Source organism: Callithrix jacchus, chromosome 17, assembly GCF_049354715.1.
Source record: "Callithrix jacchus isolate 240 chromosome 17, calJac240_pri, whole genome shotgun sequence".
Taxonomy (NCBI): Eukaryota; Metazoa; Chordata; class Mammalia; order Primates; family Cebidae; genus Callithrix; species Callithrix jacchus.
This window is the reverse complement of record NC_133518.1, coordinates 36,234,497-36,256,137: the sequence shown is the minus strand read 5'-3', so window position 1 is coordinate 36,256,137 and position 21,641 is coordinate 36,234,497. Positions and strand designations below refer to the sequence as shown.

Below are 21,641 nucleotides of genomic sequence, written 5' to 3'. Positions count from 1 at the left end.
TTCCTGTGTTCAGCAGAAAACTGCTGGGGCCTGGTGTCCACTGACAAGCACACAGGCTGTTGATGGCTGAGCATTTGCAGCTGCTTTTGCAACTCTTCTCATGCAAAAGAATGTGGCTGTCACTCTTCTAATCACCAGCCCTGTACTCATAGCCCCTCCATCTCTCTGCTCTGTGACTCTGGCCAAGAAAATAATCCTAATATGGCACACTATACTAGGTAGGTTGACTTCTCTTTCTTCCCAAAATTTTAGAATGTTAGAATTTAGAACTAGTGACTACATACCTAATTCATGGCTGGTGTCTAATTTTCCATAACGAAGAGTCAAGCTTCTATACTGTTATATTTTTAAACTGTCTTGGCACCTATTTCATCACTATAATTACATGTTTCATGAAAAGTTGAACAATAGCTGTTGTGAAATAGTTTTACACTAGTATAGGATGTGACAAGATAGGGTTAGCTTTAGGGCATGTTAGCAGGAAGAGGGGAAGAGAGAGGTCATAATACTGTAGGTTCTAATCAGCAGTTTTGCTTCTGCCACGTCTCTGAAATGAGGCTGATGAACTTGACTTTTAGTTTGAAGAAATCAACCTGAATGCAAGTCGAGGTTTACTTTTCTCCCTATCTTAAGAGCATGTGTAGTTGAAGAGTTAAGTGCTTAAACATTGTTGTCTGTTTCATCTGTACATGTTAGTTTCAAAAACCTAAGTCAGAGGAATTCATATTTTCTAATTTAAAATATCCTTAAAAAACATCTTGTACTCATTTTGATTACTGCAGTGTAAATATTCTAAACTTTTGATTGGTGTACTGGAATTTTGGTCTTCAGTGGAATTTCTAGAAAGAAGAGAAAATAGGAAAGAATAAATTAGTGGCAGAATATTAGGTATGGTTTTATTTAAGTAGAATCTGGGATCTGCTTTGAGGTCACTGTATTTGTGTGTTCCAAATTCTAGGTGGTCATTGAGTCCCATAAGCAGAATACAGTAACGTTTATTAATAATGTTTAACAGAAATTATTTGGTGCTACATTCTATTAAAGTGTAAAATTGACCCCAGAGCTACCTTTTAAAATCTTTGTAGTTAATTAGGCTTCATGTTGGACCTGCCCAAAAAAGAATGAAGGACTGAGACATTTCAAGATAGTACTTGTCTTATCCAAACCCAATGAGTTCAGAAATTTTGGTGTGCTTCACTTGGTTCCCTGACTTGATAGGTCGGCCTGGGTAGTTATCTTTCCATGGTGACTTCCCCCAGCTCCCCCAGGCACTAGGCTGCTTGTTCTCCTCAGTAATTTATCAGTTGTTTTGGAAATGACTCTGTTCTCTTGCATTTATGTCATTTTGTCAATAGTTTAGATAATAAGTATCTTGAGGAAAAGCAAAAGCCATAACGTAATGGCAAAATTAATGAGCACACTTAAATTTTGTTCTTAAGAGCTATTTTTATCTCATTCTACCTGTGGATATTTTTTTTTAACTTAGCCATCTGTCTCCAGCTTTGTAACTATCAGAGATCATGAACACTGTGAGAAATGGAAGAAGAAGAAGGGACTAATGTGTTATGTGTGTGCATGGTTATTTTCCTACTTTTTCACTTATTTCTCAACAGTCCTGTAAGGTAGGCATTCATGCATCCAGTCATATAACAAATATTCATTGAGAGCCTGCAATGTAGCTAGCACTGGGGACTGCCATTGTTGTAGTTCAGGACAGCAGCTTGCCTGGCGCCCCTGAGCTAAGGCAGTCAGGTCTGAACCAGGGTCCTTCTTAACTCTGGTTGGATTATGTGTTCGAGTGGGGTGGCGGTGGTGGTGGTTTTTTCCATTCCCAATTGTCTCATATGGCAGCATTCTTGAGTATGTAGCTTTAGAATGATAGAGGATGGAGGAAAATCCCTATTACCTTGGCTTTATGACAGATTAATTAAGTCGTTTCTTTGAGTAGACAGAGCAGCTGGTATGTTCCTCATTTTACAAATGAAGGAATGGAGGCTCAATTTTTCTATCTCTATTGCTACTATTCCTCCCATCTGATCCAGAATACCTAAAAATACATTGTCATTTAAAATCAGCAGCACAGTTCATAGTCATACATTGTTTTATGAGTCTGGAAGTATTCTTGGAAGTGTTACTCTCACCTGTATTTCTGTAGTAGGTCCATTCAGTTTTTCAAACATCATTTCCATTTTTAATCTGGGCAAAATCCTAAGTTTAAGGGCCAAAAAGAGACTGGTAAAATAATGCAGATTTTATTCCTGCCTCTATAAAGTTTATATTGTGAGACCTTACAGACGTTTAACAACTAATACACAGTTATGTAATCATGATTCTAGTAAGTTCAGAGTACTGAGTCCAGACTAGAAGGACCTGCCCTAGACTGAGAAACTGAAATTTAAGCCAAGAATAAATGTTTCCTTGCACGTATGTAATAATTAATAGCTTGATATTTAAAATATTAAAAACAATGAAAAACAAAAGCTATAACATGAAATAGTAAAACAAATCAGTTGTTCCTGTCTTAAATGGTTGAGGCCAGTGAGATAGAGTGATGCTGGGGCCCAAGCTCCAAGTGCCTGGATTTCCATAAGCCACCATGGGTTAATTAAATGATCCTCAGTAAATCTCATAAAAATATCCCCAAGAGCTGTGCTTTCATAAGCTGTAATTTATTAATCCTTAGCATGCTCACTATAGGCAGTAATGATTATATCTGCCAAGCATTTTATAGGAAGTATACAAAGAAGTGGCCTGGCACAGTGGCTCACTCCTATAATCCCAACACTTTGGGATACCGAGGCAGGTGGATCACTTGAGGTCAGGAGTTCCAGACCAGCCTGGCCAACATGGTGAAACCCCTTCTCTATTAAAAATGCAAAAATTAGCTGGGTGTGGTGGCACATGCCTGAGGTCTCAACTAGCTGGGAGGCTGAGGTAGGGGAATCACTTGAACCCTGGAGGCAGAGGTTGCAGTGAGCTGAGGTCATACCACTGTGCTCCTGCCTGGGTGACAGAGTGAGACTCTGTCTAAAACAATAAATAAATAGAAGTAAGTCATGTGTTTGTGTCAGTCCTTGTCTCTAGCTCAAATATAATATAAAGCATACTTTGAGGGTTTTGTTGTTATGGAGTTTTGCACTTGTTGCCTAGGCTGGAGTGCAATGGTGTGATCTTGGCTCCCTGCAACCTCCACCTCCTAGGTTCAAGTGATTCTCTTGCCTCATCCTCCCAAGTAGCTGGGATTACAGGCACCCACCACCATGCCCAGCTAATTTTTGTATTTTTAGTAGAGACTGGGTTTCACCATGTTGGCCAGGCTGGTCTTGAACCCCTGGCCTCAGGTGATCCACCCACCTCAGCCTCACAAAGTGCTGGGATTACAGGTGTGAGCCACCACACCTGGTCTTTTACTTTAAATTATTTACTTTATCTGTCCATCTGTCCTTTTTTGGGTTTTGAAGCATTTGAGAGTTGGAACCTATCTTAATCTTCCTATTATGTGAATACCAAATTTATATAATGTTAGCCATTTTTTATAGAAATTACATTTTTAAGAGTTGTTATTATCCTTTGTATAAAGAAGTCATTCTTAAAAGACTCCAGTGAGTCTCAAATTTTAATATGCAAACAAATACCCCAGGGATTAAAATGTGGATTCTGATGCTGTAGGTCATGGGTCAGTATTTCTTTTAAGCTCCCAGGTGATGCCGGGGCTGCTGGTACCTGGACCACAGTTTGAGTAGCATTATCATAGGGGGACCATTCTGGCTGAGATGCTGGGGTTCATGTATAAACCAGAATTAAGTCACTGCCCTGTTATCCACAGTAGACAGGCCAGCTGCCAGCAAACTATGGGAGAGCACGCAAAGTACACAAGCATTGAACAAATGCACAGATTTAAAAGACACCACTTAACTACACAAGCATTGAACAAATGCACAGGTTTCAAAGATACCACTTAACTCTGTTTCTGTCTTAGGAAACAAACAGGTCCAGTTTCTGATCAATACTGTGGTGTCTCCATGGTTACAAGGTATGTGACCCGCTCAAAAGACCTAGAAACCACCAAGTTTGTAGTTGCAAGGTGATTATGTAGCATTTGGGCAGCTGGGTGGAAGGATGATCCAGAATGAGATACTGGCTTTTGTTCCTTGTTCCATTTCCTTTCTCCCTCTCTCTCACCTGTGTTACCACACCCTGGCGTACCGGATCACAGCTGCTGGTGATGCCTGCTAATCATGTTTGTTGATTCTGAGATGAGTGAGATTAAAAGTATCTTAACCTGTCAGATTAAATAAAGCTGCCTCTGGAAGTCTAAAATGTATTGGACAAACATACTAGGGTTTTGTTGTGGAAGTTCAGCAGTCTTTAGGGTATCCTTGTATGTTTTGTCACACAGACGTGCCTAGATTTGCACTCTGCTTTGAACTGTCCTCTCATTTAAAGATTTTTTTTCTAAAGAGAGGGTATTGATAACACCATACATAGATTTTTCTGATGAAGTTAAAACATTTGCCTGACCTTGAAATGTTGAACTGTGCATTTAGGAAAAGGTGGTTATGATTTCCAGACCACTGAATTTAAAAATTTAGCTATGGACTTCTAGATGGCATTTAATTTATTTTTAACCTACAATTTTGGACTAAATGGTAACCCTTTGTCATCACACGAGGTCAGTAGCTATGGGAGTTTTACGACCTGTGTTGTCCCCTCTGGAGCCAAGGTTCTTGTTGAGTGTTTCAGGGTTTGCCAATTTAACAGGCATGATTGGTTCACCAGTTCTGCTTCAGTGCTGCTTCTCCTCCTTGCTTGTTTTCTGTACAGCAAGTGCTTCCCAGCCTCCCTGTGGCACACAGCTGATGGGCTGATGATGTTTGTAGGGTACCTGAGGGTAAACAGAAACGGCCTTTCGTGGCCAAAGGCAGGCAGCCAGGGACTTTGAGGGATCAGCAGCTCTGACTCCTGTTTCCCAGGCTCACGCAGGTCAGATTTGGAAGTTCTACTTTACAACTACTATTTAGGCCTCCATGGAATGAGATTTCTTTACTGCATTATGGGTAGCTGTTAGTCATTTTAAGTGGAACTGCTTAAGTTAAAGAGGGTCTTATAATGTCCAAGTTCTCAAATTGGATAAATCTGGAGAGTTTTATTATTAATATCCTTTATAACCTACACATATATTATTCTTTTGGTGTATCATACTTCATGATAAAAATTAAAAATGAAGAATATTTAGAAAGAAAAGATGTAAGCACAGTTCTCATTCTTGCCCCCAGGTGTATTACTAATATTTAGAATAACAAAAACAATATATTAGGAAAAAGGGGGGGAAGGACATCTGTTACACCAATCGCCTAATGTAATTACTGTTGTTTTATTTACTTTCTAGTAATATAAATGTTTATTAATGTTTATGCTCTTAGTTATAATCACAATGTAAGTAGCTATATATCTTTATATGAACAGTGTATGGATGTGGTTTTTATAGACATTAGTTTTAATTGCTGAATAATATTTCATGAATAGTTAGTATTACAGTATACTAACTATTCCTGTATGTTAGAATATGTAAGTCATTTACATTTTTCTGCTGTTACAGAGCATCTTCAAGATTCTTGCATTCATTCCATAAATAATTGCCTATGTGTAAGGCATTCTGCTACATGTTAGCATCATCATAATAAGGGAAAAGCCATAATCCCAGTTCCTGTGGAATTTAGCATCTAATAACCAGATTGTATTTTGCACATTAATTGTAAGAGTTTTTTAAAAACCTGTTCATTTTGAGGGAACTGTAGATTTCTATGCAGCTGTAAGAAATAATACAGAAAGATCCCATATAAGCTTCATCTGTTTTCCCCAATGGTAATATCTTAAATAATTAAAATGTATCACCTCAACCAGGAGATTGACATTGGAACAATCCACCAATCTTACTCAGATTTGACCAGTTTTATATGTATTCCCCTTTCTGTGTGTAGATGTGTGTATGCACTTTTGGTTTTCATGTAGCTTTATCACACATGTAGATTGGTGTGACCACCACCATAGTCAAGATGCAGAATAGTACTATCACATGGATCCTTCATATTCTTTCACAACCACAGCTGCACCTCTCATTCTTTCCCTCTCCCCTGGCAGCCATTAATTTGCTTCCAATCTCTATAATTTTATTATTTGATGTTACATAAATGAAATTACATAGTGTGTAACTTTGTGAGGTTGGAGTTTTTCACTTAGCGTAATTACTTTGAGATTCATCCAGGTGGTTTTGTATGTGTGTCTAGTTTGTTTTGTCTTGTAGCTGAGTAATAGTTTACATGGATGTACCACATCCATACACCTGTTGAATGACATTTGAGCTGTTTTCAGTTTGTACGATTATGAATAATGGTGCTATGAACATTTCCTTAGCCCTTTTTTCTGTTCCCATGCAACTGATTGGCAGTATTTTGATGATTATATGTAAAAGGAAATTAGTTAAGACTTCAGGCCTCTGTATCTCAGCCACTAGTGTCTAGTCCCACATTTGGGGTTTCTTTGTAGAATCAAAAATGATCCTTTGATGAATGGCATGATGTTTTGGCTTTGATAGTTTGTGTCTCAAAATACATTGATTTAGCCATATAGCTAAAATTGTCTTTTGTTCTCATGTCTGTCTATTGTCTTAGTCTATTCAGGCTGCTGTAATAAAATACCATAGATTAAATGGCTTATAAACAACAGAAATATATTTCTCAAAGTTCTAGAGGCTGGAAATTCCAAGATTAAGGTGCCAGCAGATTCAGTATCTGGAGAGGGCCTATTTCCTGGATCATAGGCAGCTTTTTTATTTCTGTCTTTTTGTTATAACTGCTGCATGTGGTGGGAGAGGTAAAGGACCTCTCTTGGGCCTCTATTTTAAGAGCACAAATCCTATGCATGAGGCCAGAGCCCTCATGACCTAATCAGCTTCAAAGGCCCCACTCCAGATACCATCAACTTTGGGGTTAGGATTTCAGTGTAGGAATTTGGGGGTATCTAAACATTCAGTCCATTGCATTTTTGTAACAGTGAAGCATATTCTGTTGCCATCTTTATTGTCCTTTACCACTTAGAAGAGTGAGACTGATTTTCTGTTGTTCATCCCTTGAGGGATGGAGACCTGTCAGGGGTGTTGTTTAGGGAGGGGTTTCCTCATAGACAATAAGTGAGTGCCTTTGGTTCTTAGAGTTGATTGAAGGTACTTGGAAGCAATAGAATATGCAGAGGGTGGATAAGGTACACTTGGACTTTAAACCTAAAATCCTGACCTTACTGCCTAACTTCAAAAATTAAACAGGTCTCTAGATTTTTGAAATCTCCTTCAAAACTAAGGAAAACTGAATAGTAATGACAGCCAATGGACTTGCTGTATGTTGAGAAAGGAACTGGATTTTTCAGCAAAGCAGACTGAGGAGAGGAGTGACTATGCAGTATTCCTGCCTCACACTTAGAGCAGGTGTCTCCCTGCCTGCCATCCCCTACACACTCGCACATATGCACTCATGCACAGGCACACATATTGTGAGCACCTGTTCTGCTGCTTGGGAGATTCTGGTTCTGAGCGTGTTTTTTGAAATCTCATGAGTCTAAAATAGAAAGGAAATGAAATACATGGAAGAATGTCTTTTGAGGTGGCTTAGTGAACTGTTTGGCTACTTATGAGCTTATGATTTATGTCAGACACTTAGCTGTTTAGATTTTTATTGTTTTTATTTCTTTTGAATGAATGGCCATGATCCCCACTTTTGAAGAAAAATATGAAGTCCAGGAGCCCCAAGGGCTGAGCAGACACTTTGCTGTATCATTGTAGCTGATGTTGGCCACAGTTATGACTGACTGGGATCTGCCAGAGACTTTTGGTCAGTGTCAGGAGAGTGCACCACAGGGGGAATGTGGCCTTCTGGACCCTCTGTTGATGAGTCAGTAGTTGTGGGCCCTGGAAAACAATTCCATTGTTCCAGTTTGATCTTTTACTTTTTTGCTTCTTTTTGCCCCATTACACTCAGGGTAGAGTCTGAAATCTTTAGCTGGAAATAAAGAGTAAAATCTGATCCCTATGTGATCTGGTCCCTGCCGCCCTCTCTGAGATTCACCTGGTGGCTTGCAACTCATTCCTGCTAAGTCCACTTACACAGGCCACCTACCAGACCTTCTTTCCATAGCCTCATGCTCCTGCCCGCCAAAGGTCTGTGGTGTGCACTGTTTTTGTTCTGCCTGGAACGCTGTCTGCACTCTTTCCCCCATCTGCATTTGTCAGGTATGCCTGTGCACCCCTCAGATACTGGCTTAAACACAACTTCCTCGTGGAAGCCTTCCTTCACCCATCAAATGTAGCTCGAGCCCCTTCCACATGTGCTCGTAGTGCCATGTAAATTTCCTTCACTGCATTCATCTCCCTCTGTGTGATGTTTGTTGACTCTTGATTTGCTGTTGTCAGTGTCTCCCACACAGTCCTTGTAAAGACAGTGACCACATCTCTTGTGCACTGTTGACTCTGCAATGCCTAGTACAGTATCTGGTACATAGTAGCTGCTCAGTAGATATTTGTTGAATTAATGAGTTACATCAGGAAAACGGCCACTCCTTAAAGTGTTTTTAATTGGTATGTCAAGGAACTTATTTAAGAATGGGAGGCCGGGCGCGGTGGCTCACGCCTGGAATCCCAGCACTTTGGGAGGCCGAGGCGGGTGGATCACCAGGTCAAGAGATCGAGACCATCCTGGTCACCATGGTGAAACCCTGTCTCTACTGAAAATACAAAAAAAATTAGCTGGGCATGGTGGCGCATGCCTGTAATCCCAGCTACTCGGGAGGCTAAGGCAGGAGAATTGCCTGAACCCAGGAGGTGGAGGTTGCGGTGAGCCGAGATTGCGCCATTGCACTCCAGCCTGGGTAACAAGAGCAAACCTCCGCCTCAAAAAAAAAAGAATGAGAACGGACTGGGTGTGGTGGCTCACACCTGTAATCCCAGCACTTTGGGAGGCTGAAGCAGGTGGATCATGAAGTCAGGAGTTCGAGACCACCCTGGCCAACACAGTAAAACCCAGTCTCTTCTAAAAATACAAAAAAAAAAAAAAAAAAAAGAATGGGGACCAGGTGTGGTGGCTCACGCTTGTAATCCCAGCACTTTGGGAGGCAGGCAGATTATTTGAGACCAGGAGTTCAAGACCAGCCTGGCCTCACAGTGAAATCCCATCTCTACTAAAAATACAAAAATTAGCTTGGTGTGGTGGCATGTGCCTGTAGTCCCAGCTACTTGGGATGCTCAGACAGGAAAATCACTCGAACCTGGGAGGCAGAGGTTGCAGCGAACTGAGAATGTGCCATTGCACTCCCGCCTGGGTGACAGAGCGGACTCCATCTCAAAAAATTAAAAACGGAATTAGTGTCTATTTTTAAAGGTCCAGCATGTGCTCCTTTAAAATTATTAAACTGCCCTTGAAATCTCTTAACTAATTTATATGTTTTTTTCTTTTAGGTGGGGACCAAGGCATACTGAACACGTTTTTTAGCAGCTGGGCAACAACAGATATCAGAAAACACCTGCCGTTTATTTATAACCTAAGCAGCATCTCTATATATTCCTACCTCCCAGCATTTAAAGTGTAAGTGCAAATGGTTTAACTGTTGTTGGAGATGTTGAGGGCAGAGAAGCGGGGCATAATATTTTGGGGCTGCCTTATTATCATTCTGAGGGAAATAACAGGTAGAGACTTTGAGGAAAGTTTCTCTTGTAAGAACCGTAGCTGCAAATGGGGAGAGGCCTTCATGTTATCAGTTGCCTCTTGCTTGACACTAGGATACTTGGCTGCCTTTGGTACAAGGTTCCCATCAGTTCCTGGGGCACGTGGCCTTCCGGTAAGTTATTCATATGTCATGGTCAAAAACAGACTCCTAAGCTCTGCAGACTTACAACTTGGAGGAGTTGAGTTTGTGCCCAAACTCAGCATCTTCCCCATACTAGTTGCTGAGCTTTGGTTTCTCTTGCCTGAAAAAAGGTGTTAAAATGTCCCTCATAGTCGTTGTAGAGATTAAGCCAGATACAGAGAGCAGTGTGTTGCTGCAGCTAAGAGTAAGGGCTCTGGAGCTGGATGATGTCAGCTCAGATCCCACAGTGACCATGTCCTGGGTGGTAACCTTGGCTTACTTACTGAACTTCTCTCTGCCTCAGTGTCTTCATAGGTTTATTATTGGTATTAAGGGAGGTAATCATGTAGCATGGTTAGAAGAGGGCCTGGTCTACCCAAGTGCTAAGTACATGTTAGATTGTTAGTCATTTTTGTTTGATAGGCAGTATAGCGCTCAGAGTAATTTCCTGAAGCAGAAAGGCAAGGAATATGTCCTCACTCTGTCATTTATCTGCTACATAACTTAAGGCTTTGTGCCTCAGTTCCTCCATATGTATAATGAGGAGGAAAATAGTACCTACCTCATAGGGTTGTCAGGAGGATGAAGCAACTTAATAAACATAAAGTGCTTAGTGGACATTTGTTGTTTTAGGTAATGTTCTTATTTAGCCCTGTCCCTGGTGTAGTTTCATTTGTTTGTTTGTTTTGAGAGGAAGTCTTGCTCTGATGTCCAGGCTGGAGGGCAGTGGTGTGATCTTGGCTCACTGCATCCTCTGCTTCCAGGTTCAAGTGATTCTCCTGTGTCAGCCTCCCTAATAGCTGGGATTACAGGCACGCACCACTATGCATGGCTAATTTTTGTATTTTTAGTAGAGATGGGGTTTCACCACGTTGGCCAGGCTGGTCTTGAACTCCTGACCGCAGGTGATCGCCCACTTCACCCTCCCAAAGTGCTGGGATTACAGACTTGAGCCACTGCTCCCAGCTGCTGCTGCACTTCTGATAAACCTTACAGCTAATACATCCTTGTTGCACTGTTTATCTCACTGTTAGGGACAGGATCCTATTATTTAGCCTCTGACTCATTTGTGTTTAACTAAGAAGATGATTTAGATTTCTTGAACAGGGGCCTAGCTGTCAGGTTGATCCTGAGACAGTCATGAGCAGCAAAGCCCTTCACTGAGTTGGGCTTGTCTCTCCAATCTCTGTCCCATACGGACATTCCTGAGTTAGCGGAAAACAAAGGGACTTTCACTCCTCAAATTTCATTATCCAGAGTCCTCTCCATAAGTCTTGCACCACAGTAATGAGCATGCCTGGCTTTTTGTAGCAGCAGTGTTTCCTTTTCTGTTCTTTTCTGGGAAGACTCTGTCAACATCCCCCAGATAAGTATTAGAAGCAGCTCGTGTTCTTTCCTCCCTAACTGTTCTCTTGGCATATGTCTCCAACATCTTACATTCTCTCCCCTTTGTACAATAGAAACAAGCAGACTCTTAAACATTCCAACTGTTTTGAGTAAAGCAAACAACAGGATTCACTGTCAAGGGAGGAATAGGAGAGGCATTATCTCACCTCTCAGTCCTTGGTCTTGTAAAATACAAAACTGTCTCACATGGAAATGTGAACCTGATCCATTTTAATCCTTACTTTTATAACACTGCCAGTTTCAATAGTGTTTCTGCAAACCATGACAGTGTGATCCCTAGAGCTGAATTTGTCTATAATAGGGCATTTGCTTATAGTTTAATTGACTAAATTCAGTTTAGCAAGCAAAAAGATGAATGCAGAGGAGAAAGTGTTTTGAATAGTGTGACCATTTCACTCAGTCCTGCACAGTTAGCATGTGGTTCTGTTTGATTCCATCTGATTTCTACCCTGCCATTATTGAGCATGTTCCTTTCGAGGATAACCTGGTTTATGCAGCACTGCAGCACAAAACAAGGAGACAGAGCAGAGTTAAGTTGTAAGGAGTAAGACGGACTTAATTTGCTAGAACCGTGACTCTTTTCTCTCAAGAACCCAGTTGATTTTATATCCTCCAAATGAATTGTCCCCAGAAAACCAGTTTGAGATTTAAATTACTGAAATAGGATTATTTTCTTCTTCCTGGCTCAGTGAGTGAGTGCTGATTTTGGAAATCCCTTGAGTTTGTTATAACCATAGAGAATATGACACACTGGGAAAGTTGGGAGCAACTCTATCCATTAACCAGATTTCAGCTGGCCCATGGGCTGACAGGAGATGCTGCTGCTTCTGTGCAGCTGGTTCTTAAGTGGGGTCAGCTCTACATTTCTGTGATAAGGCTGCTCAGAGCCATGCTTTGTCTCACCCGTTGTTGCCTATTGAGGAATGTTAAAGCCAGATCAAATAACTCATTTTCCCTTCCCTCTGCCAGAAAAATATTTTTGCTTTTCCTGTGGAGACCCATCTCCAGAGACATTTTTCCTTACCTTTTTTTTTTTTTTTTGGTGGTGGGGGGAAGGCTGAAAAGGCACAGGTAGTTACGTTTCTTTTTTTATTATAGGTTAATGTAAAATTGTGGTCCACATGTTTTTTAAATGAAAGTAACCCATTACAAGCATTTTGGTCATCATTGCTACTCTCCAGAGATTTCTGTGAATTTGAAGGCCCACCCTTGGGTTCAGAATAACCTTGGTGGTCTCTAGTACTAAGTATAACCCTACAGTATGCTGTCCTTTCCTAGGACAGCGTAGGTGGTGGCAGGTGGAATTGGAGATTATGGAGTGGTCTGGAGCAACTACGGCTTCATGGAAGGAGGAATCGAGTGTTTGTCTCACCAACTCCAGACAGTTGTGCACTAGGATGTCCCCAAAGCAGCATAGATACCCCAGAATCTTAGAGACGTAGATATTTAGAATATTGTGGCCTTTAGGCTTATATGAAACTTTAGCCAAAGGATGCCCTAATATAAGCAAACTTAACATGATTTTAAGCCATGAAATAGCATATCTAGTGCCTTTCTCTCTGTACCATTTGGTTAGAACAAAAGATAAAGGAAACAAACATTGATAGTTTTATCACTTTGAATGACTACTCAAAAGTAACTTCTGAGAAACAGAATTAGTAATTTTTTTGTAAGGGAAGTTCCTCTTTGACACAGCATAATTTGAAAACTAAAATGCTTGATTTAGTAACTTTTAAGTTAGTTTTTAGTATTGCATTGGAAAACAAGTCATAAATGCATTTCATTTTTCTGAGAGGGGGTTTTGCTCTGTTGCCTAGGCTAGAGGGCAGTGGCACAATCACAGCTCACTATAGCCTCAATCTCCTAAGGCTTAAGAGGTCCTTCTGCCTCAGCCTCCTGAAGAGCAGCTGGGTCTCCAGGCATGTGCCACCATGCCGTGTGTGTGTGTGTGTGTGTGTGTGTGTGTGTGTGTGTTATAGAGAGGGTTTTGCCATGTTGCCCAGACTGGTCTTGAACTCCTATGTCCAAGTGATCCTCCCACTTCAGTCTCCCAGAGTGCTGGAATTACAGGCATGAGCCACTGTGCCTAGCCCATAAATGCATTTATTAATGAAATAATATTTTTGAAAGGGCCTAGCATAATGTTTGGGATATATAGTAGGTTTCTTAGGCTTTTAATGAGTTAAGTTTTTTTTCAAAGTTTTCTCTAACTGAAGGTTTTGTTTCATCCAGATAGCATATTTGGTTTGTGCATAGTGCTGCAAAAAAATCTTATTAGTCTTTTAAAAATCATTTAGTTCCATTTTTACTTTCTATTATATCCACTAACTAAAAGCTCTCTAGGCATCTTATGCTATATAAAACACACCTAAAGCAGAGAGGCAGAGTTCTCTGGTATTGCTTCAAACCACTAAACAAATTAATTGGCCAAATTGATTGAGTACAAAGCCTCATTGACCAAATACTGTCTGTATAAATATTTTGTTTTACCTCTTACTTGAGTTTAAATATGACCAGAGACCTGACTTAGTGAGAATTAAATTTTTTTCCATTTATTTTACTGCTTTAAACTTTTCTGAGGATATTCATATTTCTTTTCTAAGAATCAAACTCATTCACTAAGACCTTGTCAAACCTATTTCAATGTTTTCCCCAAAGAAATTCAACCTTTAGTGTAGTAAATTCTGTTGTCCCTGTGTGTTTCTGATTTGGTTATTTTTCTTTGCTCCCTGAGACCCCTCCTTGTCTCTAGCTCTCCACATAACTATTGTTATTGGAAGCCATAGTCTATTCTCATTTCTTTTCACACTCATACATCTTCACTCAACCCTGAGGCTGACTCAAATAGCGTTTGGGTCATTCTTTTTTTTCCAGCCATTTGTTGGCCTGCTGACCATTCACTGGGTTGGCAAACCCGGAGCATGTACCTTGTGCTACACTTTCAGCTCGCTCAAGCCCTCAAAGATGAATAAGGGAGGTTGGAGTCTAATCCACTTAGCCACAGCTTTGGTGTAGAGTTTCTGTATGGCGCCTGGCCTAGTCTGTCATGGTTCGAGTGTTAAGAAAAAGAATCAAGCAGTGCTTGCATAGATGTCTTGTTCCCCCTTTCCGGGTTATATTGATGCCTGTTGGGGCCCCATTTCTCAGCGTGGCTATCTGGTCATTCTGACCTTATCTTAAGTGTTTATTTCTGTCAGAAGATCTGTCCTTAGATCTCACTGCTGCATACTCTGTTGCCCTACCTGAGTCTTCATCACCGAGAGAAAAGCTTCCATATCAGACCCAACCCAGCCTTTAGACGCTGCTCTGACAATAGGACAAAGGGCACAAGGAGTGAGATCGAATGGGCAGAGGTCAACGAATGCCATCTCAGTCGAAGATGGAGCTCATGGGAGGTTAAAAGCATGAGGATTGAGTGGAAGAAGATATAACTTCTTTGGGAGGCCAAGGACGGTGGATCTCTTGAGGCCAGGAGTTTGAGACCAACCTGGCTAATATGCTGAAACCCCAACTCTACTAAAAGAAAACACACACACAAAATACAAAAATTAGCTGGGCATGGTGGTGCATGCCTGTAATTCCAGCTACTCAGGAGGCTGAGGCACGAGAATGGCTTGAACCAGGGAAGCAGAGGTTGCAGTGAGCTGAGATCACACCCCTACACTCCAGCCTGGGTGACAGAGCAGAACTGTCTCCAAAAACAAAAAGACATAACTTCCCCAGAAGTCTCAAATCTGTGGGCCACAGACTGTATTTATCACATAAGTATATTTTGTTTCTGCTACACAGAAACAAAATTTTTTTAATTGTGAATGCTTTAAAAATTAGGGGATTTCACATAAAATCCAAGTTTCCAATTTGGAAAAATCAGGTAGGTCCAGTGTTACTGTTACAGGTGTGTGGTCTAAGTGACTGGAATGATAGAGTTGCCATTTCCTGAAATGGGAAAAAACATGGGGGAGGCAAGTTTGTGGGGGTAGGAATTGGTCACAAATGAACGGAATGTATTAGGTTTTAGATACACAAAGTTTGAGGTACATATTAACATCCTAGTGAAAGTATGAAATAGCTGAGTAGATAGAAAAGTCAAGAGTTCCAGAGAGAAGTCTGCATTAGACATACCTTGAGAGTTGTCAGCATATCAATGATACTTAGAGTCACAAGTCAAGATGATAGCCAAGGGAGTGATTATCAGTCGAAGAGAATGGTGAGGATTGAACCCAAAGGCAGGAAGATAATAGGGACAAGAGAATAGAAGAATAGGAACAGGAGACAGCAAGGTGAGAGGGAACCAGGGAAGTGTGGTATTGCAGAAGCCAAGCAAGGAAAATGTTTCAAGGAGGAACAGATGTTCTGTGTCAGATGCTCACAGATACGAGGACAGATAGGAGGTCAGCTACGAAGACAACTGAGAATTGGCACTGGATGTGCAGTGTGGAGGTTCCTGGTGACTTTGACAAGAGGACATCTGGTGGAGTGGTGGGGGAGAAATCCTGACTGAAGTGGATCCAGGAGAATGAAGGAGAATTAGAGGCAATGAATGTAGACAGCTCTTCTGAGGCATCTGCTTTAATGGGGTGGCAGCTGGATGGGGAATGTAGGTTCAAGAGAGGGTGGTGGTGATTGTTGTATAAAAACAGATATCACCACAGCATGTTTTTATATTGCTAAGAATGATGTGGGGTGTTAGGGGCAGTTACATTAACAATGCAGAAAACTGAGGACAGACACTAGAGTGATATCCTTGGATAGGTGAAAGGGGATGGCACCTAGAACACAAGTGGAGAGATCGGCTTCAGATAAATGCCAGGACAGTTCTTACTTGGCAACTTCATTGAAGGAAGGCAAAGTGTTTGGGCACAGATGCTAGTAGGCAGGTGTTATATTTTGGCTGAATGAATGAATGAATGAGCAGTCAGCCAATAGAGACTAAGAATGACATGCTACCTCCATGAGAGTCTCCCTAGTGGCCTATTGTTGTTAAGTCCTTCCGGACCTGGTCTATGAAGAGAGGCCAGCCTGGAAGATAATGCAGTTGACTAGGTCCTAGTCTAGGTTATTAAAGTCTGGGTTTGAATGCTGACATTGTTCTGATTTCCAGGGTACTATTGGGAAGATTAGTTTGCAAGACAAAGAACTTGGGTGGGTGTCTGGTCAGTTGTTTGCTGGGGATAGTACCTATCTTCTAGTGGTAGGATGTGTATCCTCTTGTGTTCCACAGGCCCCACCTCAGCAAGACCACTCCTCCTCTCCATGATCAGCCCCACTCCTTGGTCACTTGGGTTTGTAACTCCTGACTTAGATTGTGAGTGGGTGAGACAGGAGGTTGTGGGAGAAGGGCTTGTGTGTGGCTCTGTCCATGTGGGCAAGTGAGTCTGAAAAGGTGCATGAGGGAGTCGCAACATAACAGAGAACATGAGCCACAGAAGTGGGCAAGAGGATGCTTGGCACTGCTGCCATGATTCCCCGGGTAATGTCCCACAAGTAGTACTGTCTTTCTCGGTATCTGCTTGAACATTGCGTGTAAAGAGCTTAGTGAGAACTAAAATTGCTCCTGTGTGTACTGTCATGAATTAGTTCCTTTCCTGTTCTAAAGAGTTCTGTAGTCTCATCCACATGTTACTGGCTGTTTCTCAACTACTAAACTAGTCATGAAAATTCTATCTGATCTTTTGGTAACATCAGGTCACAGGGATAATTTTAACGGCTAACATAAGCAGTATTATTGCTGGCTTGTGTTCAGACTATGTCTTGTGATCTGGACGACCCTTTTGAGATTCTATCAAGTTAAAATTAGAACACTTATTTTAAGAAATGTATGCAAGCTGAGACAAATCCCCATTACTAGGTCAGAATGAATGGCTCTCAGTAATTTAGAGACAATTGTGACATGTACTCAACTTTTTTTTTTTTTTTAATTCCTGGCTGGTAGTTTGGTAAGTCAGGGAGTGAGTCAGTGAATCTTATGGTTATCCTTCCTCTGGGTTGAGGTCAGTTCAACGTTATCTTCTGACATCAACGTTTCCCCTTCTTATTCATTGGTGAACTATTTTGCTTTATTTAATTTTTTTTTTTTTTTGGAGACAGAGTCTCACTCTGTTGTCTAGGCTGGAGCACAGTGGTGTAATCTTGGCTCACTGCATCCTCTGCCTCCCAGTTTCAAGCAATTCTCCTGCCCCAGCCTCCCAAGTAGCTGGGACTATAGGGGCATGCCACCACGCCTGGCTAATTTTTGTTGTATTTTAGTAGAGACGGGGTTTCACCATGTTGCCCAGGGTAGTCTCAAACTCCTGAACTCAGGCCATCTGCCACCATTGGCCTCCCAACGTGCTAGGATTACAGGCATGAGCCACCGTTCCCAGCCTCTATTTTGCTTTTAGCCATGCAGTGTAAATTCTGACTAATACCTGCTTGTTGCCTTTGGTGGGAGAGAGAAAACATTAGAAAAATATGCTGGGTCACCCCTTTGTAAGGTGTTCTCCTAAATTTGCATTTAAGTTAACTTAAGCAAGAAGTAATTTTTCCTTTTACTTACGACATTCGCCCTTACTTCATTTTGGTATGGTAATTCTGGATTTTCATAAATGACTAAAGGGTAAATTGATTATGATAGAAAATGATCTTTTAAAGCCATTTCTCAGAGAACATGATGGAGACATAAAAATAATCACTTGAGGCCGGGTGTGGTGGCTCAAGCCTGTAATCCCAGCACTTTGGGAGGCTGAGGTAGGCGGATCACGAGGTCAACAGATCGAGACCATCCTTGTCAACATGGTGAAACCCCGTCTCTACTAAAAATACAAAAAATTAGCTGGGCACAGTGGCGCATGCCTGTAATCCCAGCTACTCAGGAGGCTGAGGCAGGAGAATTGCCTGAACCCAGGAGGCGGAGGTTGCCGTGAGCCGAGATCGCGCCATTGCACTCCAGGCTGGGTAACAAGAGTGAAACTCCGTCTCAAAAAAAAATCACTTGAAATTCATATCTAGATTGAAACTCTAGATACAAAAACAGACTAGCATTCAAGACCTGTTGCTCATCTTTTTTGTGTATGATGTGTCCTATGAAAGCATATAGAGCAAGCCCTTTAGGTTCCTTTGCTGTGTAAGTAACTGTTTAGTTGTACAGTAGAACATAATTGGAGTTAAAAGGACTCCTAAACCTTCATATAAGGTGGCCATTGTTGGGTCCAGGCAGAATCCCTCATATCAAGCCCAGTGCTGCCCTAGGTGAGTTCTAAGATCATACTTGTGATATGGCTGCCTTACACAAAATTGCAAAGTCTGGCTTTACTTCCCTCCCACCGTCCTGTCCAAGCCCCATTTTTCCTCACTTAACAGGCGCCTTATTTCTCACTTTTCTGCCCTCTTCCCACCCTCAAAGAGCTCTTGGGCTGGTCGAAACCTTCCATGTTCGGTGACTCACCCAGGCCTGCTCTTCTTATAAAAAGCTGGCCCTCTAAAACCTCCTGCCACTCACTACCACTACCCATTTCCATATATATTAGGTGTGTAGTAGCAGTTTGATTAAAGTAGTGTTGGACCAGGCACATAATTTCAGGCTCACACCTGTAATCCCAACACTTTGGGAGGCAGAGGCAGGTGGATCACTTGAGCTTAGGAGTTCAAGACCAGCTTTGGCAACACAGTGAAGCCTCATCTCTACAAAACAAACAAAAAATACAAAAACTAGCCAGGCATGGTGGCCTGTGCCTATAGTCCCGATACTTGGGAGGCTGAGGTGGGAGAATTGCTTGAGCCTCGGAGGTTGAAATTGCAGTGACCGGAGATCGCACCACTACACTCCAGCCTGGCGACAGTGTGAGACCTTGTCTTAAAAAAAAAAAAAAAAAAAAAAAAAGTAATGTCAATACCTAAAGCATCTAAAAATGTTTTTATTCCGTACTGGACAGAAAGCGGGCTGAGCATAGCCCAAACCCATGATATCTGAATCCTATGTATGATTTCTATAAGAAAGATACTTTTATACCTCCTTTCTCATGCTTCTCTCTGCCTTCACACTCCTGAGTCTGTTTCAAGTTTGCTACTTGATAAACTGGCCCCAACTAATTTTTAAAGAAACATACTTACATCCTAACATTTTGTGATTTGTTTTGTTGCAGAAATGTGGGTACCTGTTGGGAGCTGCTCACCTCTCCTGTCTCCTCACTCTCCCCCTGTCTTGTTGGCACCCAAGGAATTTCTTGCCTTAGGGCAGAAAAAGCAGGCTCACCCACATTTAGGACCCCTTAAGATCCTAGTTTCTACTTTAAACAGTCTTACCAAGGGATTTCTTAAAACGAAAATTGCCCTGCCTATAAAACGACTATTCAGCAGATAAGTTTTTTACTTTGTAAAGGTAGATTACCTAAAGAAGGTAATTTGAGGAAGGATCCTTCCCCTGACTACAGGGAGTAACAGATTTAGAATTAAAGATATATTCAGAGACGTGGATTTGTGAAGGTAGAGATCAGTGCGTGAGCCACAGTGAAATACAGGGTGTGAACTGTTTCCAAATGGTGTTCCTGTTGACATTCAAGAGGAAGGCCATAGGCCATATGGAGAGGTATTTAACCAGCATGGAACTGGTATCCAGGAGTGTTGCACAGGCCTCTAAACCAGTTGTGTGGAGGTCCAGAGTTGTGCTGGGATACAGACGGAGCCAGAGGCAGTCTGTGTGCAGGGGATTGGAGCATGTGTCCTTCCTCTGCATGAGCTCTGACACCCAAATCCAGAGATAGGAGCTGGGAAGACCCTTAGACACTGTCCAGCAGAGACTATTTGTGTGTCACCTGCTGATCCTATGAAAGCACCACCTGTTTTTTGTTGTTGTTCCCTTTTTTCCTTAACCTCTATGCAAACTGCATCCTTCTTGAAAGTCTTTCTTCAGTCTTCTTCAATGCTAAGTTGCTTACTTTATAACATGCTTTCCTATTGGTTACTTTCTGTTGCTAGGTCCTTAACTATACTTGGGGGATTGCCAGGATTCTTAGGCATACCTTTTTCACTTTCAGATTAATTGTCCATAGGCAGGAGTTAATCCATAAATTAACAAATGTCACTCTCAGACAATGCCCTTATAATTCTGAGAGTGTCTTACAATAGCAGCCTAGTCATGGCTAAGAGCCTTGGCTCTGGAGTCAGACTGCCTGGATGGAATCCCAGCCTTGTCACTCACCACCTATGGGATCCTGGACAAGTTATTTAACTTCTTCATGCCTTGGTTTCCTCACATTGTCATTTTGGAGGTTAACTGAGTAAACGAAGCAAATGCTAACCAATGCCTGCGACATATAAATACTTCATATACTTATAATGAGTATAGTACTAACAAGAGCAGTAATATTACTATTATTACTGCTCTTGTTAGTACTATAATAATCATTAGTGAACTGTCATGAGAGCAGGTTAGAAAAGAATACACTATATTCATATTTTAACTTTTTTTAAAATTAGTATTACTGTCATGTTATGCCTGTGTTTGACATTTACTGAGATGGAGTTTCGCTCTTGTTAACTAGGCTGGAGTGCAATGGCGCGATCTTGGCTCACCGCAACCTCCACCTCCTGGGTTCAGGCAATTCTCCTGCCTCAGCCTCCTGAGTAGCTGGGATTACAGGCATGTGCCACCGTGCCCAGCTAATTTTTTGTATTTTTAGTAGAGACGGGGTTTCACCATGTTGACCAGGATGGTCTTGATCTCTTGACCTCGTGATCCACCCGCCTCGGCCTCCCAAAGTGCTGGGATTGCAGGTGTGAGCCACCGCACCCGGCCTGACGTTTATATTAAGTCTAAGCAAATCATGGGCTGAAGCTTAGCAGTCAGTTAACAAAGAGGATCAACCAGTTAATACAAGAGGATCTAAACACGTGCTGTAGCTCCAGGCAGGGAAGTTGAGTCAGGAGGGGTAAATGTCTGAGAAGGTGGAAGGAATACCTTATTCCTGTGTGCTGTATTTTAGTCTTAGGCTCATGAGTTTGTATTGCTAGGATGGGGCAATGCCTTCCCTCCACTCTGCCCACAGGTATCAGATCTCTTGGATGGGTTCCCACCCCACCCCGCCCCCACCATCTTACTCTTGCCCATTGTTCGGATGCATTATCCCTGCCCCCACTTCCTGCACAAAGCCACCTCTGAAAATCCTACCTGCAGTCATTGCTTTGGAATTTCAGTAGCCCTTAATGTCAGTACTGCTCTGATAGCCCCAACTTGTCACCTTATTTTTATGTAGATGACCCATCTTCCTGTTTGAACAAAAGCCTCTTGGGGCCACACACTGAGCATAGTGCCATATGCATAACAGTTGCTTGTTTAATTGATAGCTTTATCTGTGCACAGATTTGGG

General features: G+C 41.7%; 1 protein-coding gene across 5 annotated transcripts in view; it reads left to right on the top strand.

Annotated features, from left to right (window-relative positions):
* Nucleotides 1–21,641, top strand: part of GYG1 (glycogenin 1) — a 37,043-nt gene that overhangs the window by 8,182 nt on the left and 7,220 nt on the right. For 3 of the 5 annotated variants that reach the window (XM_008983694.4, XM_008983692.4, XM_008983691.4), the window contains exons 5-6: nt 3,980–4,033; nt 9,503–9,629. In XM_008983694.4, the coding sequence (XP_008981942.1) occupies nt 3,980–4,033; nt 9,503–9,629 (181 nt within the window). The remainder of the gene's footprint in view (nt 1–3,979; nt 4,034–9,502; nt 9,630–21,641) is intronic. The other 2 variants (XM_002759508.6, XM_002759509.6) reach the window with 1 other exon arrangement.